This window comes from Brachyhypopomus gauderio, chromosome 5 (assembly GCF_052324685.1).
Source record: "Brachyhypopomus gauderio isolate BG-103 chromosome 5, BGAUD_0.2, whole genome shotgun sequence".
NCBI classification, from domain to species: Eukaryota; Metazoa; Chordata; class Actinopteri; order Gymnotiformes; family Hypopomidae; genus Brachyhypopomus; species Brachyhypopomus gauderio.
This window is the reverse complement of record NC_135215.1, coordinates 35,973,763-36,000,328: the sequence shown is the minus strand read 5'-3', so window position 1 is coordinate 36,000,328 and position 26,566 is coordinate 35,973,763. Positions and strand designations below refer to the sequence as shown.

At 40.9% G+C, this 26,566-nt stretch overlaps 2 protein-coding genes across 2 annotated transcripts; both read right to left on the bottom strand.

Moving 5' to 3' along the window:
* Positions 1-1,426: 1,426 nt before the first annotated feature.
* Positions 1,427-8,201, bottom strand: gpia (glucose-6-phosphate isomerase a). Its single transcript, XM_077007581.1, has 17 exons — positions 7,952-8,201; positions 7,171-7,261; positions 6,391-6,459; positions 5,829-5,948; positions 5,641-5,724; positions 5,304-5,450; positions 4,738-4,809; positions 4,570-4,614; positions 4,383-4,436; positions 4,025-4,085; positions 3,838-3,881; positions 3,600-3,752; positions 3,346-3,475; positions 2,879-2,955; positions 2,433-2,637; positions 2,203-2,269; positions 1,427-1,828 (listed from the first exon to the last, which is right to left on the bottom strand). Exons 1-17 carry the CDS (start codon positions 8,068-8,070, stop codon positions 1,705-1,707), a joined length of 1,662 nt encoding a protein of 553 aa, XP_076863696.1. The 5' UTR covers positions 8,071-8,201; the 3' UTR covers positions 1,427-1,704.
* A 188-nt stretch (positions 8,202-8,389) lies between these two features.
* Positions 8,390-24,654, bottom strand: lsm14aa (LSM14A mRNA processing body assembly factor a). Its single transcript, XM_077007582.1, is given in 10 exon segments — positions 8,390-12,313; positions 12,459-12,579; positions 12,581-12,688; positions 16,516-16,678; positions 17,990-18,169; positions 19,244-19,273; positions 19,462-19,740; positions 23,204-23,339; positions 23,506-23,663; positions 24,334-24,654. Coding segments are annotated over 10 exon segments (1,320 nt in total). The 5' UTR covers positions 24,455-24,654; the 3' UTR covers positions 8,390-12,289.
* Between the last annotated feature and the right edge of the window lie 1,912 nt (positions 24,655-26,566).

Below are 26,566 nucleotides of genomic sequence, written 5' to 3'. Positions count from 1 at the left end.
TACAGAATATGCAGCTGAGAAATCTACAATATTTACATGATAATCGTAACTCAATGTTTGCAATATCTCATTGAACAGGTCTACAGGTGCTCGTCATAAAATGAAAACAAAACAATTTATTTCAGTAATTCAATTCAAAAAGTGAAACTAGTATGTTATACTCATTCATTACACACAGACTGATATATTTCAAGTGTTTATTTCTTTGAATTTGATTATTACAACTAATGAAAACCCCAAACTCAGTATCTTAGAATATTACTTAAGACCAATACAATAAAGTATTTTAGAAGTGCTGGCCAGGTGAAAAGTATGAATATGAGAGTATGAGTATATACAGCCCTCAATACTCAGTTGGGGCTGAATTACTGCAGCAGTGCGGCGTAACGTGGAGTCCATCAGTCTGTGGTGCTGCTCAGGTGTTATGAGAGTCCAGGTTGTTCTGATTGTGGCCTTCAGCTCTTCTTCATTGTTGGTTCTGGCGTATTGCATCTTCATCTTCACAATACACCACAGAGTTTCTGTGGTTATGGTCAGGTGAGTTTGCTGGCCAATTAAGAACAGGGATACCATGGTCCTCTGACAAGGTACCAGGTGCCTCTCAATAAAATTGGTCAGCAGCAGGAAGCATGAAGTGCTCCAAAACGTCCAGGCGAGACACTTCTGTCTCTTCTTCAAGAGTGGCTTGACTCAAGGAATGCGACAGCTGAAACCAACATCTCCAAACGTCTGTGTGTGGTGGTATTGAAGCACTGACTCCAGCTGCAGTCCAGACTTCGTGAACCTCACCCACATTTTTGAATGGGTTTTATTTCAGATCTCTCCATGTGTGGTTATCCCTGTTGCTTGTAGTTTTTTTTAACATGTTTTCCTTCCCTTCTTCTCTCTATTAATGTGCATGGACACAGAGCTCTGTGAACAGCTTCTCTAGCAATGACTGCTTGTGTCTTGCCCTACTTGTGTAAGGTGTCAATGGTTTAAAGTGTCAATTTAAAGGTGTTTGCAAAAAACTGAAAATTAGAATATTGTGAAATGGTTCAATATTGAAGATATCATGTGCCACACTCTAAACAGTTAATTACCGTAATTAGCTATCTTCAGTATTGAACCTTTTCACAATAATCTAATTTTCTGAGATACTGAATTTGCGGTATTGGGGTTGTTAAGTTATAATCATCAAATTAAAAGAAATAAACACTTGAAATATATCGGTCTGTGTGTAATGAATTAGTATAATAATATACAAGTTTCACCATTTTGAATGGAATTACTGAAATAAAATCAACTTAAATTTTTCCATATTCTGATTTTATGACAAGCACCTGTATGTCCTAAAAGAATATTCTGTTCTGAGAAAAAACTAGTTCGGTGTTTCTAATAAAGTGGCAGATGAATGACATCATAACCTGTGAAACCACACCAAACACATGGTGAGAAGACCTTTATTTCTCTGTAGACGATGGCCAAGCAAACATGGTGGGTTACAGCATTCCTGAATTTCCAGCACACGACTAGGTCCTAAACAGGTGTGGAGGCCTATGAATAGTCAACATCTCACAATACACACATGACGTTAAGTACACAACAAATGCGCACACAGTTAAAGTGCTCTTTTACGTTAAGCCTACCAAGCCTGGGTTATGTTATAGGGCATAACATGTAAACCATTGATCATCTCCATGAATCGAGGCAGAGGGGGGGGGTTCAGGTGCGGTTCTTCTTGAAGAAGCTGATCAGTCCGTTCGTAGAGGAGTCGTGAGTGTGGACTTCAGAATCATCCTGAAGCTCCGGCTCAATCTTCTTGGCCAGCTGTTTCCCCAACTCCACACTAAAGACACATCACAACGTCGCACTGCTCAGCACACTAGCAGCTCGCTCAAAAGCGCCCCCTAGTGGCCCTGAAGCATTTCATGCAGGTAGAAAACTGGACGCTCCAAAACAAAATCGGTAAAATCGAGCGAGTAGGGTGTGTAAATATAGATTAGGAATCTGTCCTTAATAAAATTTAAGTGAATACTGGAGGTGGGTCCTCTACAATGTTGAAACCAAACATGCATGCTTGAGTAAAATTACTCTTTCGTTTTATTACACAGGTGTATTGTTACAGCTCTGCTGTTCAATGTGGTGTGTTTAAATTGGTTCAGTGTCATGTGCATTAAATTATGTGCACATGGAGTTAGTGTGAAAAACACTGGCACTTACCCCCACTGGTCATAGCTGTTGATATTCCAGATTACACCTTGCACAAAGATTTTGTGCTCATACATGGCTTAACACACACACACACACACACACACACAGAGCATGTTCAGTAAATGAACACATATTACACTGAAATGTTTTTTTATAACAATATTATTTGTTAACATATGATTAAAATGCTATGTAAATATATATACACAGTGCAACCATTTTTCATACTGCAGACTTACCAACCAGAGCTCCCAGCATAAATGGAGTCAGCTTTTTGAAAATGATGGAGTTGCTTGGCTTGTTTCCCTGGAAGACTTTGTGGGGCAGGAGTTTGGTCAGGGCCTCCCCCCCCAGGCCAGACGCCTCCAGCTCCTTTCTGGCCTCGTCCGAGGTCTTGCCCTTCATCAGAGCCTCCGTCTGGGCCAGGAAGTTCGCCATCAAGATCTGAAATAGACACGTGATACAGTTCATAAACAGTTTGACAATATGATTCTGATCAATGATCAAATATATTATACCAATCTAACAAATGTAAACTTCTACTGCTGGCTGGGTCTTCCTTGTGCAATATGTTGTAATGCAGTTTGAGCCCCAAATACATGTTGTGCTATTTGTACTTGAATGTCAAATACACAAAAACAAAAACATAGGACAGTAACAGTGTGAGAGGGTCAACTCAACGTACCTTGTGATGGAGATTATCTCTGATCGGATGCTGAGACTGGGCAGGAATGAGAAAGTCAGCAGGAATCATCCGAGTCCCTATGGAACATAGAACAACAACACCAGTACATACAAGTGTCATCATGGATTCAGAAACAGGTCACACAGGGAGCGATACAGCAGAACCAGATTGGGCCCCTTCATCAGTCAGAGAGATTCAAGTCCCATGAAGGAGGAATTTTGGGACAAAGATAATAAACTAAAACTAGCCCACATTCATGGCTCTGGTACAGTAATGTCTGTTTAACTGCATCATGCACAGACATGCAGTTTACTAATATTATAAGGGACTATATTTACGACAGGACCAATTGGCTTGTATCTAAACCAAACTCTGCACATGAGGCTATAGGTACATGCATGTGCATTTAGCCAAAAGATCAAATAAATAAATTGAACTGAGCGTTGTGCTAGGAGTGTTCAGTGCACCTTGGTGAATGAGCTGATAGAAAGCGTGCTGGCCATTGGTGCCGGGCTCCCCCCACACAATGGGGCCGGTGTGGTAGTTCACACGGGTGCCGTTCTTGGTGATGTACTTCCCGTTTGATTCCATGTCACCCTATAGAGGCCGTACATCGGTTAAATGAACATAACCTTGCCTATACATTTACAAACAAATATCAACATGCACAAAAGCTCATGAAATGAACAGATATCAAAGTGCAGGGTTCTCGTCATCTGACCTGTTGGAAATAGGCTGCAAAGCGGTGCATGTACTGGTCGTACGGCAACAGGGCGTGGGTCTCGGCCTGGAAGAAGTTGACGTACCACACACCCAGCAGGGCCAGCAGAACCGGGCCGTTCTGCTCCAGGGGAGCGGAGCAGAAGTGCTCGTCCTGAGAACACGGGGAGTCAGATGGTTAAAAAGCAAATCTTACAACTCAAGAACCAACAATGACGAGAAATATAGACAGGCCATACCATCCAGTGGGCCCCAGCAAGAAGCTGCTCAAAGTTGTCAAAACCTGGAGACAAACGAATCAAAATGAGTCACTGTCCAGCTGCACCAACACTAAACAGCCCTGCAGTCAGCACTGCAGACTGAGCATTCTGTATACGAGTCCAGACATTGGTGTCATCGTGCAACAGCGTTCTGGAGCACACATACCTACGTGCAGAGCGATAGACAAACCGATAGCAGACCACAGCGAGTAACGCCCACCGACCCACTAAAAAAAAGCAAATTTTAACAAATGCAAGCAGTGAGAAACTGCAACAGAGCCATTCTTTATTATACGCCATGGCATTCTGCAAGGCATCACGACTCATTATATAATTCATATTCATCATAGCAAATACCCAAGTTTGACATTAGTGTCACACTGCACTCCTTAAAGTTAAGACTTTAGGAGGTTTTACTGCATATCGGAGACAAGCACCACAGCCATCTAATAGGCAAATGCAAAGTTGTGACTTTTCCTGTTAGTTTTGATGTTTGTTTGGATTACTTTGAAGGACATACTTACATCCCAGAACTCAAACATGTTGTTAGTGTCGATGCCAAAGTCTTTTACTTTGGGCTAAAGAATAAGAAAAAAATCATTTAGAATTTCACGTTGATCATCTTGACAAGTGTCACACTACACCAGAGAACACCAAGCAGACCAAACCATGAGATTAAAGACCAAACCATGAGATTAAAGTCCAACTCACTGCGTTGGTGGAGAGAGCAACGAAATGCTTGGCCACAGTAGAGGGCTGTGGAGGAAAATGAAAAATATACATAATTAAGATGGATAATCATGATTGACTAGTTACGATACTGATGGATGACACTCGGTGTTGGAGTGTAAAGAGTTAAAGCAGGAGGAGATCACTCACGTCTTTGGCGGTCTGTAAGAACCACTCCTTGGCAGACTCCGCATTAGTAATGGTCTCCTGAGTTGTGAAAGTCTAGAGAGGAAAAGAAAAAAAAAACCCAACAGCATTTGGACATTTTAGGGACGTCCTTTCAATTCACGTAGGCCTTCCTAGATGTGGTACAATATATTAACATTATGTACTGATCCACCCTGACTCACTCAAGATTAAAAAATGTTAATTGAAAGATTAATTCAAAGGGAGTGCCAAGTTGCTTTTCACTTGTTATATATATATATATATATATATATATATATATATATAAATAACCTCATGGTAAAAATACTAATGGGAGATCATGTACTATAACTAAAACCACGGAACAAAAGAATCTTGCGAACGTATTCTCAAACTTAACAGTGACTACATACAGTATTGAAACAGCTTGCTTGGCAATTCAGTCATCTGTCCACTCGGCTAGAACAATCAAAAGACGTTTCTCTCCTGCTCCAGACTGTCTACGAGTTCATATGGAAGTTCATACAGTGTGAACCTGTCTTTGGAGATCTTGAAGATAAACCACCAACCTTAGATGCGATGATGAACAGGGTGGTTTCTGCATTCAGCTGAGCCAACGTTTTTGCCATGTGTGTCCCATCGATGTTGGAGACGAACCACACGTTGGGACCGCCCTTAGAGTATGGCTTCAGGGCCTCGGTCACCATCAAAGGACCCTGATACACAAACTCAGTTACTTTATGGCGTTCACGGTTTCCTTTAACGTTTTTAAACTATGAATCCACATCCATTTTACAAGAGCGAGAATTTTTTTATATCAGTATTACATCTACCACAATGAGGTTTCAGTGGATTGATCCCATTGGTGAGATCAGGATGTGATCTGCAAGGTTTATCTCCACTCACTAGGTCAGATCCTCCAATGCCAATGTTGACCACATCAGTGATGGCTTTACCACTGAACCCTTTCCACTCTCCACTACGGACTCTCTGCAGACCAGATCAGCACACATCACATCACAGTGCAGTATAAGATGAGCTTATATGGACCAAGGTGTGTTTCTCTTATTACAAAACGCCATGACTCCACTCACGTGGCAGAAGGCCTTCATCTTCTCCAGAACTCGGTTCACCTCAGGCATGACATCTTTTCCATCCACCATGATGGGAGTGTTAGCCCGGTTCCTCAAGGCGATATGGAGAACAGCTCGGCCCTGCACGTGCCCACGCACAAACTATATTATTTGCATGTATTTAGTCTGTCAAAGTTTAACAAAACAAAGTGGGAAATAATTTACAAAAATCCCTTAAAACGAAGCGGCATAATGCAAATGCAAAGCAGATTAGTGAGAAGAAAGCACAAGGTTTTCTGCAATCACATCCTGATGTGCTTCAAAACGCAGGTGGCCAAAGATCTAAGACCTCGTAGGGAGCGCCACAACTCACGTGTTCAATGTGCCAAGTTTTGCTAAGCAATTACAATATGACAAATTTCTATACCTGTTTAAGTATGCTTAATGTACGCTGTGTAATGCTGACAATTGTGTAATATGGGAGTTTCAGGGTTAGCACAGAATCTGAGAATGAAAACTGACGATTATCCATGTTCACAATGAGCTGCAGCCACTTGTTGAGGCTTTACGTCTGTGACGGTACCTCTGTGAAGTTGATCTTCTCACCAGAAAACATCTTCTCCCTGGCTTCTTCCACACCCAGAGACCTTGCCTATTCATAACCAGGAAAAAAGACCTATTATACATCAAATAACATTTACATGATGAAACATGATGGCATGATGGACAAGGAAAATGGAAAAATAATAACGCTCCAATGTTTTAAAAGTATGTGTAGGCTTGGGGCTTTTTGAGGATTTACTTGTTCTATTTAGGTGATTGGAAAATATGAACTAAACAAACGGGGAAGTGGTTCTCTTTTCCAGCCCTGCGGAAACATTACCACATTTTTGTTGCGACGATCTGAATATGACATATGCAGATAACAGTTTTGGACATAGAACTCTTTTGTCTAGTGTCTAGGCTTGTATGAAGAATGTAATCACCAAGTTTTCATGTTGATGTTAAATTGTCTAAATTTGTGTTCTTGTATTCTTAAAGACTTCTTGGTTCTAAACTAACTTGTTTAGTTAAAAAAACTAACCAGTTTTGCAGAGTTTGACTACGTAGCATTTGATCACTGTTTAACAATACATAGATATAAACCTGCATGTTGCTGGGGTATGACTAAGCAATGTTAGTAATGGAATCAACACTTTCCCATCTCCCCCTCATAGACCAGAGACACCGTGCCCTTATCCAGGAGTGAAAGGACGCCCACACAGCGATAATGTCACAGTGCATGAGAAGGTGCAAAACGCATAATCGTCCCCTATGACCCTGAACAGTCTAGTGGACCAGGACTACAGGAAACGGACCGCACCATGTCAAACAGCATCTTCATGACGTCTTCGGTGATGAGGTTTTTAGAGTAATCCAGGAGAATGTCCCCATCATCTGTCTCAAGGGTTACACTGGGAATAAAAGACATAGAAACAAAACACTTATACCACTCAGCAGACTAAAAAAGTCCTACAGGTTTTAAACAGTTTTAATGTATAATAAAGTATCATCATTATCTCATATCGGGCCCTGAATATTGACGTAGGCCTACTGTAAATAAACAAATAAAAATAAACAAACAAACGAAGGCCTGGGCGTAAGGGACTGAACTGAAGAAACACCTGCATGCACATAAACTAACGCAGGCTCGTGAGGGGGGCAGCGGGCACGCGCCGCTAGCGGCGTGCGCACGTGCAGTCAGCGGCGTGCGCACGAGCGCTTCCTGCACGCGCGTCAAGCCCCCCTCTCGCCACCTTCGGGTCAAATATCACGTCGTCGCGGTTCGTTTCTACACTCGTACTTGACCGCGACGCCGTTAATAATAATCACGTACGAGTGTGTGTGTATGTCGAGATGGCGGGTCACTCGTTCAGATATAACCCCCGTTCGGTTATGAGGCCTCGGGTGACCTTGTGTGCGGCTAACGCTAGTTCCTGTAGCGTCCGCTAACGGCCGACGGGGCTCGTAACGGCCGCGACGTGACGCCACACGACGGGCGTTAAAACTACGTTTATAAATCACATTTATTTAATTTAACCCCGTTCAGTCCCTCTAACTGGCGTTTAACGGCCACCGTACACGACGTTGCTGGGTGATTTTACCTGAACTTTGAGAACCGGTCCTCCTCCGCCTCGAACATCCGCCTCATGTTCAGCGTGCCCGCCTTTGATTTGTACCACTGCTCCAGCTTGTGGTAGTTGGGGTCGTCGGTCAGGCCCATGGTGCAGGTCGGCGGTACCGGGTCGGAGACGGAGATGATCGCGGTGTCGTGCAACCGTCCAGCACAAGACAGCAGCTTCAGCACGGGAGAGGAGAGAACGGACCAATAGCAGGACGGCGTGTCGGCCACGCCCACCGCATCGTGGCCAATTACGTAGAACAATTTAGATCGTGTTCAACCTGCACGTAGTTGTTACGTAGGGGTGGTCATCTTTTATAGAAATAACTACGATGGTTAATACTATTAGTACTGACACGTGCAAATCATTAATTCTCTTCTTACAGAATGTCAGGTTAATCTTAATTCAACACGAAGCAAGTAATAATTAACAACTTTATTCTTGGGTCAGAGTAAAAATTCCTTTACATTGAGGTACACCCCCACCCCCCATGCTGTGGCTGAAATCAACATGAAAATTTGCCTACTCTGGATGTAAATTAACAAAGTAAAATGAACTGACATGTTTATGACAAACTGATCAAAAACATTTAAGTAACAGTATTTGCCATAGTTCTTCCAACATTCGGAGACGTCCAACACCACCCAGCATGCACTGCCTCTTTCCTATTTTAAAAAAGTAAACACAGCTGAACATTTCTTAAAACATCAAATGAGCTAATTATGGACCAGCAAGACATATTTTTCCAGATAGGACCAAGATGCTTTACTGGTATGTTATATTGGGGGGGGGAAAACCTCACACAATGTAATGACAAAATGGCGTACATAACACCAATTAAAGAGTAAAGCTGAATGTATTCTATGATTTCATTATAATGTTCTCAGGTTTCTGGTAAAGTTAAAGCAGATATGTAATTATAACCTATTAGTTGATTAGGTAGTATGCAAACCTTCAAAAGCTGGCATCAATGTACATGTAGTATTTTTCTTTTGTCAGGAAATGTTTCCATCTTATGCAACTCTACAGACATGGTAAACATTACGTTGAAAATGCTGGATTACTCCTTTAAGATTCTGTGGGGGGGGGGGGGGGGGGGGGATCTCAGCCATATTTGACTATCATTATAAATACTCAGCACAAGTCCAGACAACTACTCTGTAAAATTAGCCATGCTTGAAGTATAGCAAGCCCTGAATAATTCATAAACTCAGAAACTGACAGAGAAGTGCAAGTGTATATTTCCAAACATTTCCCACAATTCAAAACATTGCTTTCCTCTACAAGAAGCTACTTGCACTTTAATATGCTATGGCATCAAACAGTATATTAAGATCCCCGGAGAGTAAAATAATTTTCTCAATCTTCAAACAGCACAGTTACAAATAATACTACTAATAATAAATAAACATTATTGCTGCAATGTGAAAAGTCAAGACAAATACACCAGACAACCTGATTTGTAGTTGGGTATGATGAACATAATGCCAACATGAAGAGAACTTGATCATCTAGCAGTGTCATGCCACTAATATCAATGTCTTTGAAAATAAAGTAAACCCAACACTACACCACAATTTTTTGGTATTTTCCTTGAGGAAAAACTATATTGCAGGGCAGAATTTACGTACTGAACAGCCAGATGAGATGATTCCCCCACCCCATCAACAAAAGATCTTAGAATACATCACATAGATGATAGCAAATTTCCATCCCAGAAATTTCCAATTAATCAAAAATGAGTGCGTAGTGTAATTGTGTATTGTTTCATTTCAAAACAAAACCTAAATATAAGTCACAAGTCAATGCAAACATTAAGGAATGGGAACTAATATGTCAATATAAAAATTAGAGTATATTCTTTACATTTATTTTTATTCAAATACTTGAAATTTTTGTACTCAAGTTGTTTTTGTATGCAGCCACTGTAGCAAATGCTTTGTTAATTTGACAATGACAACACTTTAACTGTGACTTTAAACTTTTATCCACATTTAGTTCTGTATTGAGCACAAAGTTTGGATTGTTGAGTAGTGTTAAGATACACAGCAGATGTTGGTTTCGTTTTGTTTTCTTACCATAAGCTGCTTGAGGTAGGAAAGTTCATACGCTTGAGGTAAATGGATATTGATAATGGTTACACATGTTAACAATACCTACAGCATACACATACACGCTTGAGGAGACTGCCATTGAACAACCTTGTAATATTTAGTAGTATGCCGTAGGTGCTCTAAATATTTAACCATTATAAATACTTTGACACCATTTCATCTGGCTGCAGTGAGCATCCGAATTGACAACGATCCCAGCTAGGTCAAAGGGCTCTTTATGCTAAATGCAGGGGAGACCTCAAGAAGGAAAGACAGAGACTCCACACAAGCAGCAGGGCCACCAGACTAAACATCTCCTTTAAAGTGGGACTGGGGAAACAGGTACCGAGTAGAACATGTTACCGGTGTAGACAAAACGTGTGTGTACTCAGAACTTTAAGTCAAACATAATATCTAGTCATGTGTCACCAGGTGAGCATGCTATTAAAACTAGACCCTGTAGGACCCACTAGTGCTGACGACTGCTAAAAACATACAGCAGCACTCACCGTGCCACACGGCTATACAGGCAATGCTTGAGAAATGGAGCAACTAACTCAACTGAAGAGCCTTCTGCAAGGGAGGATGGCACAAATGTTTACATTACACACCCCACTATACATTACATTCACCTACTCACTACACTGGTCATTAGTGTAGCGTCTGTGCATACAAAGAACACCAATACTCTCTTAACAGCTTACAACAGCAGATTAATGCCTCAACATATACTCTGGACTTGTACAAGTGCGAAATAAAGCATAATTAGTGTTCAGTTTATTAGTTACACCTGCCTTACAGCTGAAGTAGTTTCATACCATATGTTCTTAAATGGCAAATTATTTACCTGTTCATGTATGTATGCATGTATTATATATATATATATATATATATATATATATACACACACACACACAGACACATTATATTTTTATAAAAGACCATATATAAATACATGCAAACATTTACAAATGCATCTAAAACAAACTATGGTCCTGTACACCAGCCCTTAGGTAGTTATGCCCAAGCGCTGCGTACACACAATTCCAGGAGAGAACACAGCCCCCCCCCCCCCCCCCCCCCCCCCACTGAGAGACACATTTTATTATTTTTTTCAGTCTCAATGCATCATATACCTTTCTGGTATGTTTGTAAATGTTTGCACAATGCATGTCATTAGATACATTTAAAATGTTTGTCCGTCTAAAAGGTTGTTTATGCAAGAGGGCAGTGCAAATACATCCAATGTCGCATCCATGGACAACGTTTAAGCACGGCATGACTGTCTACCACATGTGACCTAACTTCAGGAGTCAGCTGCAAGTTACCCATGCATTTTTTGCAGAACGTATTGCCTGTTAAGAACAGCTGTAAAGTAGGTGTAATGCAACCAGTGCCTATTCACTGATGCGATACGAAAGCACCAAACATAGTGCATATAGGTAACTATGAAGTGGTTACGTTTGGTTTAAAATTTATATTTCCATTTTTTTCTTCTTTTTTGTTTTAAAAAGAGGCAACACAGCAAAACATGGAGAATAATGCTAATGCTGTCAACAGTTATCGCTCCGTATTTATGACATTAGCTCATGCTGATGAGCATAATGAGTGTTTCCTTCTCTGTGAACGTCTCACAAAAATGTACTGAAGTAGAAGGGACAGTTTAGGGAGATCCAAGATCACACTAGTGGTGCGATTTGAACTGATGAAATGTAATTACACTGAGCACCTAATTAAAGTGAAACATTTGTGTAGGTAGAAAAATACAGTAAAAAGCTGCAACTAAGACCCAAACTGGTTATTCTAGTGCTAAAGAGGGAAAGATAATAATTAAAGTAGTAATAGGAATAATAGTAATAATAGTAATAATAATAATTCTTCAGTGATCAAAGTCCTCACAGTATGTGGGCATATGTACACCGTTCCTTTACAACTAATAGATCAAACACAAATTTAGTACTAAAGGGAAAGAAGATATTAAAATAAAGGAAAAACAAAAAATGAAAATAAGTGTCAGATTAATATTTCAAAAGACTGAAAGTTACATGTCCACTCTAAGAAGACATGGAAAATAAATTGCATTCATATCCACTTTTCAAGTGGTATACACCAGTGCTGGTGACAAATATACAGCTAGTAAATTCTTCTTCATTCCTGTGGTCAAAAGTAGTAGCCAAAAGTGTATACCCAAGAGTTCAGTCCTGCTGTGGCCGCAGCTCACACTGCACTACGCAGCTACTTTGTTGTCCTTCTGGGAAAAGTCAAAAGAGACAAAGTAAGAGCAAGCCTGATGACATTTAAGAAAAACAAACACCTAAAATGTATGGATCATTTTCTCTGCATTATTAGATAATACACAGTGGTCTTTATTCCATCAAACGAGAAGGTAACGTTACCCTGTATTCAAAATCTGCAAACTCCCGTCCTCCCTGGCTCCCTCGGAAAGACCCCCTGTAACTGCTGCCGCCTCCAAACGACCCCCGACTGGCGCCGCGGCCCCGCCCCCCGCGGAAGCCGCCGCCCCCCGCGGCTCCGGAAACCACCGCGCCCTCTGCCGTGGCGCAACGGGATGCCGAACGTCTCCGCGTTCATCCGCCTCTCCTCCGCCCAAGTCTGCCTCCTGTCCCTGGAACAGATTACAAAAAAGAAATGAGTGGGTCAGCGTCCACGCATTACTAAACTACACACGAATATACACACACCCCTGTATTTATGGGACTACATGTAAGAAGACATGTACATCAAATAAGAGAGTGTTCATTTTCATTTAGCACGATGGAGAATTGTTTTCAAACCAACGCGTGTTGTGCCAAATTCCGACTCCCCGGCAGAATCCAGAGTCCCCTCGTTTGCACACGCATAAAGACGCTACAGATGATATTCGGGAGTTACAGTGATTATAACTTAGTTCATTGAGCACTCTAGTTTTGTCCTAACTAGATATTTAGACATAATACTGCTGTAATATTGCGAAGTCGTGGTCAGAAGTGAACTTCGGTATAGCCAGTGTGTATTTTATTTAAAATAACCATCACCCCTGAGCCAGTTTGGCTTTGGACATAGATAATGCCATGCCGTTTGCCGTGATGGATAATTAAAGTCTAGCTCTTATTTATGCATAGAAACATAAATTGACAATTTTATCTGTGGTGTCTTAATGCGCGGATAAACGAGGGGAGTTGGAATTCGACACAACACTGACTGAAAGCCAAATCTGTTTGCACGTGAAACGCTACAAGCACCGTTCAGAACTGGATCAGTGTATTCATGTAATACAATGTAAACATGTATTCAGCTCAGTAGATATATGCGGCTTTTAGCCCGGTGCGGCTTATACAACATTTTCCTTTTTTTTTTTTTTACTTTGTAGGTGCGGCTTATATTGAGGTGCGTTCTATAGTTCAGAAATAAATTTGATTTGTATACAGGCATGAAAATGGGTCAGGGGTTAAAAAGGTGAGAAGACCGGGGGCGGGGCATGTGACGTCATGGGGATACGGCGACAGGGCGTTGACATGTGACGTCATGGGTATACTTCGACGGGGGGGGGGGTTGGGGGTGGCTGCTGGTGTACGGGGATACAGCGACAGGTGATGCCAAATATTACGGAGTTCGTAAGGTGACGTCATGTAAAAAATATAATAACGCGTGGCCACGACTTACTAACGCATGCGAAAGACTTGCTAACGCGTGCGAACAAGATAATTAAGTATTACTTTATATAAAGCCAGGTTTACCTTCCTTGGGCAGTCAGTTCACGAACATCCCTGGGATCTGCTTGCTTTGCTGTGAAAAAATAAACTTTGTTGCCGCGTGTGAAAGGCGACGTTAGTATCTCGTTCCCACGCGTTAATAAGTCGTGGCCACGCGTTATTTATTTATTTTTTACATGATGTCACCTTACGGGCTCCGTAAAATATAGTAAAATCCATAAAAAAATTTTTTTTGACTGTCATGTCAATGGATTAAATGTAAACGCAATCCGTAAACGCATGAAGCCGCTTTCGCCATTCCGGATGGCTCAGTCAAAACCATTACGTCTTAATGAACCAATACATACATCAGCGGCGAAAATTATGGTAAAAATACCAGGTTTACGTGTTTTTATTTTCTAACATGAGCTAAAGCACAGGGTAGACTCAAACGACAAGAGTTTACAACTTCATCTTCAACCTTTTCAGCCCTGGTGCGAATGTTATCCTCACCCGTCCCTGGATTCACCAGTTACAACTACAGACACACTAGAAAAAAATCTTGTTTCTTATTTTATGTCACCGTTAACTACACGGTGTTGACGCGAACTTGAATAGGTAGATAGATGGGCCTATTATCACAAGAGCTTGTGGTTCTGACAGTGTTCAACGCTGTAGCGAACGGCAGTAACTTTGTTTTACCGCAAAATATGAAAACGATTGAAACCATTAATAACCCAATTAAATCCACCCAATTAAAAATGTACGATGTGGTAAATGTAGTGGTAAATGTACGATCTGGTAAATGTAGTGGTAAATGTACGATCTGGTAAATGTAGTGGTAAATGTACGATCTGGTAAATGTAGTGGTAAATGTATGATCTGGTAAATGTAGTGGTAAATGTACGCTCTTCTGACTTGTCCGCGGTGTAGCACTAGGTCCTGCTTCTCGTCCCGCTTAGCAGTAAATGAATAACATGAATGAAGAACGTTCGTATGATTGAAACGCTATTTGGCCTCTATGAAGGTTCTGGGCGGAAACTGCTGGCCACTGTCATTGAAATAGCCAATTTCGGAAGTGCTCTGTTTGCTAATTAAGTCAATATGATAATTAAAATATAATCTCCCGACCCCCCCCCCCCCCCCCCCCCAACAAAAAACTCATCGGATCTACACGATTCACGTAGGTCACCCTTTTCAACTTCAAAACGGCGAATTTCGCCGAAAGGTGACAGATTTTCATGCCTGTGTATAGAACCTTCCAACAATGCCTTACATTTACCAAAGTACTTAACAAGACAAAGCAAATAAAACACTATCATAAAAACCATTTAAAGTAGAAGTAGATATTTAAAATGTCAGAAATTATACATCAAAAGCCTTTTTGAATAAGTAGGTCTTTAGTTTGGCCTTAAACAGAACCAGGCCAGAGATGGAACACAACTCTAAGGGAAGACAATTCCAGACCATTGGACCAGCAACAGAGAAGGAATGGTACCCCCCAGTTCTTGCATCTAGATTTAGGCACTTTGAGCAGATATTGGCCATCTGACCGTAAGGCTCTGTGATGCAGGGTGGCACAAGGCCATTCAAAGCTTTAAAAACTAAGACCAACAGTTTGAACTGTGTTGTAAACTAAACCGGGAGCCAGTGTAAAAGATAAAAGAACAGGTGTAATGTGCTCAGATTTACGTGTGCTGGTCAACAAACGTGTGGCAGAGTTTTGAACAAGCTGTAAACGGGAGATGGAAGACTGATTAATTCCAACATATGGAGTGTTACAATTGTCGAGTCTAGAGCTCACAAATGTATGGATGGCTTTCTTCAAATAATTTTGGCTGAGAAACAGCTTTTCTTTAGAGAGCAAGCGTAGCTGAAAGAAGCTTGTTTTCACAACAGAATCAATCTGTTTATTGAGCTTTAAATTGCTGTCACTTTTCACTCCTAGATTTTTTACCACCTGGTTTGTGTCTAACAAAATCCATTCAGTCTTGTCATTGTTCAAATGGAGAAAATTTTGAGACAGCCAATGCTTCAATGTCATTTAAGCAGCTAATTTGGAGCAATAGCCAGACAGATTTGTAAATCATCTGCATACCGATGGATAGATTATGGCGTGCGATGGGTCCTAGTGGCAGCATGTAAAGTGAAAAAAGTACAGGCCCCAGAATGGATCCCTGCAGTACACCAGAGGTCAAAGGAGTCACAGCCGAGGAAGACAGATCACCTATCATTACAGAGAACGCTCTGTATGTTAGATAGGACAACCACTCAAGGACAACTCCCTGAAGGTCAATATGCTGAGTCAGACCGATAGCATCAATGGACTGCTTGAACATCTTACAAGAAATGATGTCCAGAGGACAGTTTGTGGATTTCATCTAGATGGGGTAACGATTTCACCTCAAATTGGTCAAAACTAGTAGATGTTATTGGAGGAGCATTGTAATGTAATTGAACAGCATTGTATGTACTAACAATGTTCTGCTTAATAGTGTCAATTTTGTTAACGAAGTGCCCCGGATTTTCAGTAATGTTGAACGATCATAGACCAGGATCAAAAATGCATCACAGATGACAAAAAGGCAAAACACAATTTTAGCAAACACAGGAGGGGCAGACTGCATGCCATCAACAAAGGCACCATCTTGTCAGTCCTGTCTGGTTAACATCAGCACCTTAGGTAGCTCTCCTTGTACTCAAAAGAACTGAGCTAAGAAATAGTTTGAAGAAAAAAAAAACACAATAAATGGAAGCCAACCTAGTGTCATCACAGGAAATGTTGTCAAAGAAGGACTTGGTCTTGTCGTAGTAGCAGTTGGGTCCTAGCGGGTCCTCCTCGTCAACGTTGCTCTCGCTGTTCTGAGTGTCCACTCCAGAGTCACCCTTGTCTTCACCATTCACTGCTTTCTCTGGTTTCTCCTCTAAATACACACAACACATCAGTGAAGAGCTACAGCACCCACAGTACTGGTACATCATGATATGAAATCAATCGGGCTATAGGAATTACAAACATCTCTTAACCAATATGTATTTGTTCAATCATTCACCATTTAATTAAAACAGTCTTTTCACAGCATAATAACGTCTAAACAGATCATGGATTCACCACATCACCAACGGTGAAATTTAGCAACTTGTCAGGTCATGACACAAACAGGTTTGATGAACACAAATAGCCACTGGCTGTAATTTGACTGGGTCTTTCATTTATATAACTAAAACCATTACAGGCAGTTCATTTGAGTTCATTTAAGCCCATACAAATGTAAACATCTCATTTCAATTATTTTATGCTTTTCTCGGGTGTTTCGATTTTGATTCTGGGGTGTTTTGTTGAAGGATTTTTCAAATCAAATTCACGTATATCGCCAGTGTTATTTTAACAGAAGCAAAAAAATATTATAGAATAAAGACTTTACTTGTATGTCCAAAAATAAACTAAAACATACATGTTTTGCTCATTTATGGTCAGCAATGACATGTTCTTATGTTAAATATCCATTTATGATCCATGTACGATGCAGTTGTCAGAAGTGTCAGGAGAGGTCGTTTCTGCTGGTATTTTGAAAGTAAACAGTGAGGTATCCATCCAACTATACAAGGTGACTAACTGTTAATCCAGGACACCATATCAAACCCTAGCTGAAACAGTACAGCAGTTCTTAAACCAAGAAATGATTTAAGAATTAATTGTTCACATTCTTTTTAAACAGCTTACTTCTATAGGTTCTCTACACATTGAACAATATTCTTAACATCCTGACCCTTACGGCCTTTTTTGAAAAAAGAACAAACCATTGTTCATTAACTTTTGTTAAACTGCTGTCCTAAATGACAAGGAAACACAAAATCACACCTGTCCTCTTAGCCTTTATCATTTTATCTGAATCAAATAATGTCAACTGAATACTGTAAATATTCTGTTCTTACAGAAAGACAGGAACCATGCTAATCTCTAGAGTGGGAGTGTGCCCTACTCTGACAGTGGCAACTGTCCAGTTCGGATGTCTGTATAAACACCACAATAATAATACAATACATTTTGACGCAGCCATCATAAAACAATAAACGAATACATGTCACCTGCATATAACACACATCTACATTCCTCTAAACCTCTTTAGTGCATGTAATTATTTCAATTGCGTAATAAAGAATCATTTGAGACATTTGTATTACACAGAACACTGCTGCATAACAAATCTTGAGCATAAATACACAGTCTTTACCTTTTAGTTTGAGTTTGCTCTGGAACTCCTTGTCAATCTCCTCTCTGTTGAATTGGGCATTGGCGCTCTCAAAGTCAAAGTCCTTCTCAAACTTCATCTGTCCGTCTCTCTTCACAGGGAAACGCCCCCTCCCACGATGGCCTCCTCCACGACCACGGCGCGGGGCCTGAGGGACAACAGCTGCACAAGAGAGAGGTTTGAAATTAAACACTCAAAGATGTTTGAGACACACACACACACACACACACACACACACACACACACACACACACACACACACACACACACACACACACACACACAGGGCAAACTACAGGTTTAATGCTAGACAGCAGTGAAAAGTGAAAGTGAAATGAATGTTAACTTGTCATGGCGATAAAACACCAATTTACAATCATGTAATTGCTTAGTAAATATGAAAACACATGGACAAGAGGTGTACCTGGTAAATCAAATGCAAAAAGGAATAACACACATCATGGTAAATATTTACCGCCGATACACACAGTTGACAGCATGCAGACAAACAACAGATCTGGGAGCTGCTTCGTGGTCAAATAATTTACTATTTACTAATAGAACATAACTAGGGCCCCTTTCACATAAACCCAGTAACAACCATTAGGAACCATTATAACCAGTACTGAGCAGTAAGCAGCATCCACTCGTTTGTACTGCTACCGATGTTCTGTGGAACATGATGATTCTGTTCTGATGTCTTTTAAATCAATATAACCGACCAAATCCAACCCCACACGTTTTGATACTCAAGTGTCCACAGGCACCTGGTGGACAAAGCTTAATACTTAAAGCATGGACTGACTGCAAAGGAGGACTAAACTCTGGACAAGCGCTTAGGGGTAAGCAATTTTATCACCTATAAGCTATTAAAACACACACCACCAAGACTGATGCATTTTATGTACTTACTGATACTGTGCTGAATATAAGGCTACAATTCAACACAAAGAAAGCAGGACTCAAAATAACAGGGAATTTACCAGGATGTATATGCCAAAGATTTTTATTATTTGACACTTCTATCTGTGAAAGGGGCGTAAGCTAGAAAAGTTGGGACACGAGAAGCAGACAGATCCATGACGGACAGGACAGATCCATGACTGGTTAAAAAAGATCCAAAAATGTCACATGCGACAGCAGAAACATGTGGCAAAGGCCACAATAGCAAAAACACACAACCTGCTTGGCGCTTCGGGGCCTCCTTGTTCTCACCCCTGGACTGATCACACTCACCTCTGGGAGCCACTTTTGGCACCTCAGTACCTGAGAAGGTATATGACATGTCCCAATCTCCACAAAACCACCTTGAACAAGCTCGAGGAATCTCAAGCTTTTTAGCTGACCAGTTGCCTGGTGTTTTTTGGTAGATCAGCTACTCGAGTAAAGTGGAATATTATGTCTAGAATAAAAGATTGTGATGACATCAAGTTATCAAGACCATAACGGTTTACCTCTGCCCTCACCCGCCGAGTGCAAGCCCGAGCGAACCGCACCGGCCCCGTCTCCAGCGCCGTGCCGGTGTCCGGAGCGTAGCCGAGGCCAACCCTCACCCCTCCTCTGCTCCAGAACATCTGAGCCTCTCTGGTTTCCGCTCCCAGGGAAGCGGGCGGCCACTGGGCTCTTGCGGGTCACGGGTGCGGCCGGGGCACTGCCCACCGACGCGGCGGGCGGGGCCGCTGCATCCTGGGAGGGGCTCTTCTGCAGGGACTCCACAGGAGGACTGCTGCCCCCTACAGGTGGGGACAGAGTATTTAGGGGCACAGGTACACAACTCCACTAACACTGCACACAGAACTGTAAGGCAATGCAGACATCCGGAAGTAAAGAACTGGAATTAGTTGGGAGGAAACGTGTTATACGTTTATTATGCAGACAAGTACTGTAAGAAAGAAAGAAAATCTCAGCATGCAAAAGATGTTATTTCAATGATGAACATAACTAATGCATCATAGAACAGTTATATTCACATGAAAAATATGGGTAAAAAAAAATTATAAATTGAGGAGAACTATTCTAAACTGTCACTGCTAGGCAGTGAAACTAAACACATGAAACAAACGCCAGCCCGTGTAGATGCTGCTTGGTGCTCTCAAACCGAAGCCTTTTTGATTGTGTTGACATCAACGCATACGAACAACGGATGAGCAGAACTTCAATATCAGAAACCGATGCGGGAAGAAACCGAAAGAGTAACGGGGGATGGAGCAATATATTGTTTATCATAAAACCTACATTTGTTTTTGAGACTAATGATAATGATGATCAACACTTTGCCAACCCCCATAAAAAGCCACAACACTGCAGGGCCGTATGTACACAGATATCTATGACAGCCCTCAGCCTCCTTAAAAAAGGTAATTCTGAATATTTCTCAAAATTCCAACTTTATAACTGACTTTAATTACTGCATAATGCAAACAGACATGTACTGATCCCTGATTGTTTGATGGTATGGTTCCCAGGTAACACAACTCACATGATCTAAAATGTTAATGTAGTGTTTACTTATTTTAGACCATAATGCCCTCTTTTTATATTATTACAAATTTACATTTTATTACAACTAAAATCATATAATAAATGTACAACTGCACAAATAAGTGGGTACCTAAATGTGCCCAAGTGTGTATAGTTTCTGTTCTTACCCAAGAACAAATTTTGAATAAGAAAATACTGAGGAATGCCAGAATGTTTGGAAAACTGTTGAAGTGGGTTTTAAGAAGACATTTCTTATGAAGAGATGGTCAGTGTTTCTCGATGATTGGTGTACAGTATCAGGCATTATGGGACACACTGTTCTTCAGACATAGAACACCTGGCAGTAAAACGCAGCCAGTCTTACTAACATTGCAGTTTTCATACCAACACATCGTAACATTAAGCTAGAGGTGGAGAAACAGTATGATGCCATCAACAGTCAGATGAACACACATCTAGAAGGAGCGGTGATTGTAGCAAGAGACAAAATCTCATCAAGGGTAAAAACCACATTAAATAAAACATACATTAAAGGCACAGAAGTGCCCCTTGAAAGCAAGAACCCCCCACATATAGTGAGGTAAGGACTACACCAGCAACACACTGCACATCAGTGCCAACACTACGCTGCCTGGCGTCCTGAACCAGTGCGCACACTGATGATGAAAAACAGGAGTTAGAGGTCACGACATTGAGCAAAGCTAAGCAACCCCTCATCCTACAGCAGGACCAGGGGAAAACTGACCCTTCAAAAACAGAGGGAGCAGTCAGCCCTGCATACTGAACTCAACTGGCAGGTGTGTTCAACATATTCAACCTTAGAGCATCCTATAACACCAACTTATCTCAAACTTAGCACCATTGTTCATGTGGCAAAAAAATCAGCAGTTTGCTCACTGAGCAAAGAGACATACAGATGATGCAAACAACACCTCAGGCATCTCTCTTCCAACCAGAGCAACTAAATACATGTTATTCCTTTATTTAGTTCTACTTTTAATTGGACAACAGATATACTGGTACTAGGAACATAATTTTGCTCATGGATTCTAGATTTTCCTCACCAGACAGACATCAAAATGTAATCTTAAAACAGGCCAAGCGTCTCCATTAAGTCCAGTCTTGCCATCTGGACAGAGATACAGGGCCCTTAAATCCCAGACCACTAGACACCACCACCCCCTTCCCTGAGACACCTCCCGTAGTTGTTGCTTACATACGACAGGATCTACATACAAGAAACACTTTGAAATGAACACCAGACAGCTTTGATATAAAGACATGGGCATCACCACTGCACCCAAAATGAACACTCGAGATCAAAATAGCATTTTGTTTTTACTATTCAATTAAATGACCACCAAATTGTAGAAATCCAATTAAGCATTCTCTTTCTTGGTGCTCCCATTAATGATTTAGTTTAACTCTGAATTAAACACTCTTTATGAATGTCAGGATTTATTATCCCTTAAATCCAAAACAGGTCAAATCCAAAGCATCTTTGTTTGGTCCTTATGGAACCATTTATCTTCTGGCATGAGTGTATTCAGAGAGCGAGTGTCATTGCTGACAGCAGAATCAATCGCACTGTTCTGAGACAGGGCTGCAGCTACGTGGCTACGGCCACGTTTACTGTAATGGGTCTCCGGAACAACATGACAAACCAAGTAAAGGATTTAAATTAAATAAAAGACTGACAAGCTATAAAAATAAATACACTAAATAAATACAGTAGGTTGGTTATAGGGCTGTAAGCTGTCATATAACTGTCATACAAAACAGCCGTCATACAAATACGTGGGTTTAAAAAAATCAGAATCATCACTTCAAATAAGTAACTTTCAATGGTTGCTTAACAAAACTGGTTTGAAGTCGTATCCAGTTACTGTCCACATTCCAAAAGAAAAAGGGTCATTAGCACAAATTTAAAACAGTATCATGTATTCGGAACACCATCAAAATGAAGGGGAAAAAACAATTAAGAAATTAAGACATTTTACTGTAGTTATCACCCACACAAGCATTAGTAACTAAGGATCCCTATAACTGCAGATATTCTAATTTTGTGGTCACACCAAGTAACTGAATATAGGCTACAAATAGTATGGCATTCAACCTGTACAAGACATCACCGATTTGCTTTTTTGAATATCAACATTAAGAGAATAGGAGCAGCTGGCCAACCGGACTGCTCAATTTCGTGCCTCATGATATTAAGTGGTTCATTTAGATGACAATACATGATCTTGTATGTTCTACAGCTTATTGGCTGGTAATTACAGGTTTCTAAGACATTTAATGTTTGAGCTTGGAATGAAGGCCAGACCAATACAGACCAGGAAGAGAAATAAAGCTCCAAGTGTCCAAATTATTTACATTTAAATTGAGGCAAACCGGCTGCCCAACAAATGGGTTAGAGTGAAGGAGAAATTACACCCACACATTTATTTATAGTCAATGCAAATCATGAGCTCTAGTCTTACATGGAACTTGATTTAGCTCATCAGATCAATCTCTCCTTTATGCCCCGTTGTGATAACCGTCTAATTGTGCTTGCACACAATACCCCATACAAAACACAATAAAAAATAAATAAAACCAGATCAAATTGATTCTAAAATCATTGTTATTTATGTCAATCTGGCCTAGATAGAAAGCACTAACATTGGAGATTTAAGATGGAAATGTACAGTTCATCGTAGAGGACAGACTTACCTCCAACACCCCCATATGAGGGTGAGACCAGTGGGCTTGCAGTAAACTGGCTGTACGAGGACACTGGAGCTTGTTTGAAGAGTCCATAAGAATTTCCACACTGGAAAGATCCTGGATTTGCAGATCCCACTGAAGACTGAGTAGAAAAATATAGTCAGTCAAGATATTCCAAGTTACTTTATCAAGTAAACTTCACCTTTGACAAAGTTAAATGGGAATGTGAATGGAGATCTTGTTCGTATCAGTTCTGATTGGGCTATTCTACTGAAATTCATAGCACATCAAGTTTGTGAAGCAATTACCTGGACAATGGCGGGGTCCTGGGGCAAAGTGGGTTTGGGTGGTTCACATACTGTTAGGTCTTTAATGTCACTGCCTCTGAAAATGATGTACTCGTAGGTCTCATCCCTGGGTAGGATGGGCCTGTCAGTCGGGCGATCCTCGGTTCCAAACGACCGCACTACGAAGACAATTTATTGATCAAGCACCAAATACGCTTATACAAATGGACGTGTGTACACCACACATATATTCACATGCTACTTTAGACATATACCACTTCATATGCTACAAGTGCAGAATTCAGCACCCCGCCGTGAGATGCCTCCCCTTCGGGAACGTGTGTACGGCTTTCTGGATGGAGTTGTGTCCCACACACACCGTGTTGAATGTGAATGCTGTTCCTGTTTCAGTCTGGTAGAAAACGAGTGTTGTAGACGAGTTAATTAATACTGAGTGTATGGTGTGTTTTCTAACTGATATGCATATATTTTTCATATTTAATTCTATGGTGTCTGTGTCTATATGGCTAAAATGATGTTGCACCTCCTAGTTCTGGCTACACTGGGCTTGCATGTAGTCAACATGAATTTGGTCCCAACTACATCACGACTGGGGTGCCGAACTGGGCTCACAGGTACCGGTTCGCCTTCACAATCCACGTTAGTGAGTGGACGAGGTTGAAACTACACACACACACACACACACACACACACACAGAGATCCGCCTGTGATCTAGTGACACCAGCCGGACTGTAGTGTGTGTGTGGGTGAAACGCTACACTGAAGGCCCGAGGGTGTTGTGACCCAGTCCCGGTGCCCGTGGTGCCGGTAGGGCCGGCGTGTCTCACCCTTGGCCAGCGCCACGGTGGAGTTCTCGGTGTCGATGGTGTACAGGATCCCCTCATAGCGGATCTCGGCCTTCGACACCAGGCTGATCTTACTGCCGATGTACGGCGTCCCCCCGCTCATCCTGCTGCCGCCGTCCAGGTGTCCGTTAAAGTTGTGTATTCTCACCCCACCACACACTCCAAGTCCGCAGGTCCGCGATACGGAGGTCTGAGGCGAACCGTCGTCAGTTCATTTAACACTTTTATCTCGAGTCTCGACGCAACCACCAGAAAGCTTCTTTGGTTTAGTTGCTGCAATATGGCGGCCTTCCGGTTCATGACGGAAGTGACGTCGAGGGGTGGCAAATAAACAAACAAACAAACAAAAACATGCTCTCGCTATTCCGTTATTAGTTCATGGCGATATATTGCATTTGAAAACAAGCAAAAGTGTATTAGTTGTCTAGTTGTCAGCAACTATTAGAATAGGTAATATGTAGAGTTAAAACCACTAAAGCATAAGCCACAGTGATGTGAAAAAAACATATTTTATGGTTGCTTATTCACTGTTTGACTTAAACGCTTTTTTCATTGCTGGCCACTTGCGTTAATACAGAGAGAAGATGACTGGTCACTGACAACAATCACAACAGTACAGACACAGACTGAAGGTTCTTGGTATTAAACATATAACTGGCGAAAGCATTTAATTCTCGGGCTGTTTAATCTAAATTATTTTAGATCTGTGAGTAAAAAAAATATCTTAAATATATATTTAATGCATTAACGTATTTAAAACATTCAACCAAATAAAATATGGCTTTATTATTTTTTCTATTTTCTGCAGTTCATTATATGCCCTACAGAGGGTGACAGTGGGCAAAGTGGAAGAAGTCAGGTCGATAATGACATTGCCAAAAATAATTCTTAAAATGTAATATACTTATATAACTACTTACGATCAATAGGATACTGAGGGATAAATATCAGAGAGAACATGTGCCACAGGCCCTGGATTCAAAACACAAACATACACATATGGACACAGGACATAATATGTGTATCAGGTGAACATTTTGCCAAACGTTTTGCTTCTGGAACTTGAAGAAAAAGTTTGTTTAATTGTGTTCTAAGTATTAGAACCTTTGTGTTAGTAATTTAAAAAATTTGTTCACGCAGCAAGAAACGACCACTGATGGACAGCCAATCAAAATCTCATTCTAGAAATTATGAGTAACCAATCCTATCTCAGGATACAAGTGCCCTCCGTTGCAAGCAGGTGCTTGTAACAGCAAGCTGAAAGAATTGACCTAATTATCCTCATGCGCAAGAGTGGTTGAACTCACACAAGCAGTCGTCCTCAGTTTGATCTGCTTTTAGGGCCTTAGGGAGGGCAAGGATGTTGTGACAGGGGCCCACAGAACCACCTCTGTTCCTCACTCATGTTTATTCACACTGTTTTGACTCCATACTGCTAATGTGCCATACTGCACAGGAGTGTAGGTATTGGCTTTCCTCCATTAAAAGACCTATTCAGGAACAATTCAGGAATCTATATATGGATGACATACATGTGTGTTCCAAGCAACTCAGAAAATGGCACAGAAATTTTCACAATTTTTCCACCATCAGTAAAACAAAGAATTTGCTGAAAATATCCTAAAACATTTAAAACTGCACTGAAAGCTGAGACTTTGACTATAACTTTAACTATGTTTTTGTTTTATTAGCACTAGGAGTTATGTAACGTTATGACGCACATTTCAGTACTTATGTAAATAAACAGGGCAGTAGAGTCTTCGATCAAAGATCATAAATTGCTGCTCCATAAACTAAACAAAACTTCAGTTAATTTCACAGCTTGTGGTTAGAACGCAAATTCCTCATTATTCCTGCATTAAAAAGCTATTGGGTATATGTCTCCCAGGTTCATACACTCGGTGTTCCTTAATTAATGTCTGTTATTTTCTGCCTCATTAACAACTTCAGAAATCTGGTCAGAGGCAGTCTATTCTTAATCCAAAAGACAGCACAGACACTTACCTGCAGTTCTTTACCATCTGTATCTCAGCGGTTGGTTAGAATCTCCCCCCACATCTAAAAATACATTTTATTCCTTTAAATATAGTAAGTGTGAGGAAGTTGCCAACAAAAAACACAGAGCAGATAGATATCTATCTAGCTAGATAAATCTATAGCATCAAAACAACCCATAACATCAGTTAGACATCAAAATAAAAACATCATCAAATGC